The following is a 4,954-nucleotide window of genomic DNA, read 5'->3' on the forward strand; positions in this document are numbered from 1 at the left end:
GTTAATAAACAACAACTATTTACTGAAACTACTACAGATATAGGCCAGTAATTACAATACTTCTAATAGCAGTGATGGCCTTAATCACAACAATAAATAAAAGCTATCAATGACCAATGACCATAATAACGGAACTATGATGTAACAATGCCACTGATAATGTTTCTGACAATAATCCGGATAAATTAACAGATTATGACCAGGGAAACTCAAACAAATCTTCACTCTGTCAAAGCCTGTACATGTGTGAACAAAATATATAATGAGAATAAATAATAAAACAGCCACCACAAACCATTTTGTCCAACACATGGCAGGTGTTCGTGTAATTTTGAAGAAACAGGCACAGTTTGACATTAAAAAAACATAAGAGACAATAAAAGCAACGTTATGAAATGTCGTGTGGTGGTGTTTGTGTTTTATTAAAGCTGAAGGTTCAGCACAAGTCAACCTGATATGATAAATAAACAAGGGGGACCTCTGACTCCCAATTAAAACAAAGCAGCGGTTATTTAGCTGTACTCGAGCTCCCCCTAGTGGAACTAAAATGTACTTCAGATCTCAAGTTAAACATAATACAATGGTCAGTGTACTTCCACTTAATAAAAATGCGTTTTATCTGTGTAACCAGGCTAAATTAACAGTATTATTAGGCTATTACAATTAATGCTGCTACTATGGATTCCTTTCGTGATCAATTAATCTGCCCCATTATGTCTTTGATTAACACCTTGTTTTGTGTGACCAATAGTCCAAGATTATTAATATTAAAAACGGAGAAAAGCAGCAAATGTTCATATTTGAGAAGTAGAAACCAGAAAGATATTGTCATTTTTTCTGTTTGAAAAACGGCTACAGCAATTAATCTATTATCACATTAGTGTTTCTTGCTGAATGACAGAGTGCTCGACAACAATAACAGCAACAGAATGGGATAATACAGTTTGTATTGGTGCAGTAATTTAAAGCTTCTAGTGTCAATGTAAGTGAGCACATGGATGGATTACTGTACAGGCCTGCTGGGCACAGGCCCAAGGGTTCAAGGGAGCCTTGGATCTGTGCCCAGAACCTCTTGTATGAAGTGGCTGTAAATATTTCTTGCTGGTAAGTCAATCAAACAACAACAAAGAGGTGCAAAATGAGTAAACACTGACAGGAAATGTGTCGGTTTTACATCTATTTTTCTTTTTTTTTTTTTCAAAAAGCCTACAAAGAGATGCAATGCAAGTACAAAAAGATAGAAAATGACCATTACAAGTCAGTTTCAATCAGTGGGTCTTCCTCCTATGTCCCATGTCTATGCGCAGAGGTCTGCGGTGTTATAATCCATCTAGGAATGAACCTGTTATAATAAATAAACCTTTTAACACTCAATAACAATAAAGCTGTGCTTGTTTTGCTGTACTCGAGCTCCCCCTTGTGGAAAAATGATGTGCTTCAAATCTCCCATCACCCATATCACTTATTATACAGCATCCATGAAGGTAAATTACATGAACCTCATAAATAGGCGTCAATCTAGGGGCAATCTTCTCCCTAATGCACCTGTATGACATCATTCTGCAAACTGACAACACACCTTTTTAAAATAGTTACACGTGCGGTCACTCTGTTACAGTGTTAATCGATGATGTTCAATAAACCACAGGTTATTTATCTTACTTAAGAGAAAATCCAGACCGATAAAATTCTCTTTCCTCTTCCATGCTAGCTAACATACCCAGCATGCTAGCTGGCGTTCAACATGTAGGCTGTAGCATTAAGTTACATTTACGTTGTTTTTGTTAATGTGGCCAAAATAACAACATTTATTCGGAGGGCTAAACAACAAACAGACAGATAAAATCACATAACACTGCCACAGTATATTTACAAAACAGTTGGCACTGTAATAAGTTAAAACGTTTAACCGTTAAAATGTTTAGCGTGTTAGCATACGACCGCTAGCAGAGCTAGCTGGGCGCTCATTCTGTTTTACAATGTGCCGTGGACGAGCGTTAGAAAAGCGAGGTTTCTAACCTGTTACTGGCGCTTTATTTAAAGCCAGGAGGTTCATCACAGTCACCATCAGAGGACAGAGGCCTGAGGTCTTACTACGAAGCGAGGTTACTGGCTTAGCAGGGTAACTTCCGGAGTAACATAGTGACGTCAGGCGTAACTTCCTGGTTAACCTGTACTACGATAGATGGATAGGTTTCACCCGGAGTCTGCTGCCATGGTAATTTACGCTGCGTCTCTAAACTGCTCCGAGCAGTTTATGATCGTGGTTAACTCGGTGTTACCGGTGTTACTTTTACCTAAGTACCGCCCCACAGGTGGAACAACCAATCGATATTGGCGATTGTAATTGTATCTGTAATTTTTTTTTCCTCACAGTCAAGCGGCAGAATTGAGCATCATTAGTGTTGCATATTATCGATTTCAATAATCCTTTAAATGGGGAGGGGGGCATTATTGTCCTTAAAGACAATATAATGCAAATAACAAAATATGCAGTATTAATGATGGGAAATATGAATGTGTACCACTTTATAGAATGTTTATATTTCAAATCAGAGTAGGTTAAACTCCCTTCGTAGTACAGGCCTGGGGCCTCAGTTTTCCTATGAGGGTCAATCTTGTTTACACACATTTTACACTGAAACAACACTAACGATCCAATTAAAGTTGAGATGTCTCACTCTGCTTTTAAGTCTTGGACCAGAATGACGAGCCGGGCAGAGGTCAAATTCATTAGAGATTTATTAGACAAATGTTTAAATTAATTGACTGACTGTTTTATCAATAAATTGTGAAAGAAAGGTGACGTCTTTTATCCTTTATCCAAAAAGCGGTCCACCAAAATCCAGTTTACTCCATCATGTACAAAAAAGAAAAATAAATAAATCTAATAAGTCAAAAATGATGCAAATGTCTGCAGCAGATCTTTGTTTTTGTTGTTATGGTTTGTTTTGTTCATTTTTTCTTCTTTCCTATCCCCTTTAACACTTCATGTTATTTGTCCTATTTGCTCAGGAGCCTATCTGAATGACCTAACTGTATATAATAGTTAAAACTGGCTCCACCTTGACCAGCTGGACAGTGGTTACACACACTGATTCATTATTTTAAAAAAATCTAATATTGTCTTAGGCTGCAATATCACTCACAGGAGTCATTTTCTTCAGAGTTCTTTTACTTTTTATGTTCACTCATTGTTTTAAACTTAAGTAGGACTTGTGACACTGTGTTTAACATTGTTATCCTGGCATTTTTACTTCAGTAAAGAGTCTGAGTGCACCCCTGACAGTGAAGCTAGTAAATAATAGGAGGATTTTGCATGTTTTTTTTTTTTGTTTTTTTTTTTTGTTTTCTTCACTACTGGTTTATTATTCAGGGAGTTTGGGATTTGTAGCCAGTCCCTCCATTAAGACAAGAAGAGAGCTTCAGTATCAGCTGAAAACAGCAGGTGTTATTTTGGTTGGGGACAATGTACATCAATTAAGGCCATCATCGGTATTTGTTTAATCTGCTGAGAGAGGCATTTCAAACAAGAAAGGCCAGCCATTCCATTAACCTCTGCTAATTGGTCCAGTGTGGTTTGTGAGTTGTTGAGCTGGTCTGTGCACATCCTCAGCTGCTCTGAGAGAAAGATTATGCTGCTGATGATAATGGTCATTTTTGTGATGTTGTGAGAAAAATGGAATTTCAAGTGTTGTAAGAGTTGCAGTGTGATGGACAGAATAAGATGAACAACAACATACAGTAAAAAATCCAACACAATAACCCTGCCATGATTTAGAAACTTGTAATGTGCATTGATCCACTTCTGAGGCTTCGGTTTGTGGTGTGGTTGTATTGGACTATTATATACTCTAAAACCGATGCACCCACCACCACTTACACAGGACGTAACCAAACCTGCACTCATGGTCAATAAATCATTCACTCTATTGCTCTAAAAGCAACTTTTCAGTTAGATGATGAAAAACCAGGTTACCATGTCTCTTCCTGATGAGGCATTACAGTCAAGTCATTAATAAACACTCACTTTCCAATAGGTCATCATGTCTGCAGATAAAATAAATAAAGTTATTAATAAAGGACCATTCCTTTCTCATTATCTAACAAGCCAACATTGATAAAGTGCTTTACAACAATCTATCAAGCCTGCAGTAAATAGTTAATAAATGAGTTTTCCTCATGTTCTGCAAGTCTTTTCCAGAAGGTTACACTTCAAATGGTCTGAGGGTCTATGAACATGTGCAACAACTGAATCTGCACTCCAGCAACTACTTTACACCGTAGTTACTAAAAAGACAACCCCTGTCTTATCTTATCTGTGTTTTACTGTTGTTTTTACTTTGACTTTCTGAATGAGCCACTGCCATTAACATGATTTATTTAGAGAAAAATAAACAAACAAGAGTTTGCTGATGCTTTGGTGCCGACCTTTTTACTCTACAATTCAGCTTGGATCCTTTTTTAATTAGTTGCTTCTGCTATGATATTTAATGACTGATAAAAACTGTGGGTATCATGGACTTCTTTCAGCTACTAATAACTACTACTACTACTAATAACTATTCGTTACAGCTTTCCTGTCACACAGTAACTGTAGAAGACAAAGCAGAGCATATTGTAAGACTATTTTCAGTACACGAGTGCAGTATTAGAAACGGCCACAAGATGTCCTCATCATTTAGAAGACTTTAGTTTGTCCTCTGCTGTTTGTTTTTCTCTGAAAGGTCATACAGGTAACCTGATAGGTATGACTGTGTGCTGCAGGCCAAGATTTGATTTTTTTTTTTGGCCAACTGATTCATCACCATGATTCATAAATATGTGTCTGTGCATGCCTGATAGATAGTCTCTCTCTCTCTCTCTCTCTCAACCTCAACCACACACACACACACATACACACACACCATTTCGCCGACAAAAAAAAAAGAAAGAAAAAAAAGAAACCCTGCCA

General features: G+C 37.2%; 1 protein-coding gene across 1 annotated transcript in view; it reads right to left on the reverse strand.

Annotated features, from left to right (window-relative positions):
* Positions 1–2,142, reverse strand: part of igdcc3 (immunoglobulin superfamily, DCC subclass, member 3) — a 59,920-nt gene extending 57,778 nt beyond the window's left edge. Inside the window, exon 1 of the mRNA XM_018686321.2 lies at positions 2,020–2,142. Coding sequence (XP_018541837.1) covers positions 2,020–2,068 — 49 coding nt within the window. The 5' untranslated portion in view covers positions 2,069–2,142. The remainder of the gene's footprint in view (positions 1–2,019) is intronic.
* Between the last annotated feature and the right edge of the window lie 2,812 nt (positions 2,143–4,954).

This window comes from Lates calcarifer, linkage group LG2, assembly GCF_001640805.2.
Source record: "Lates calcarifer isolate ASB-BC8 linkage group LG2, TLL_Latcal_v3, whole genome shotgun sequence".
Taxonomy (NCBI): Eukaryota; Metazoa; Chordata; class Actinopteri; family Centropomidae; genus Lates; species Lates calcarifer.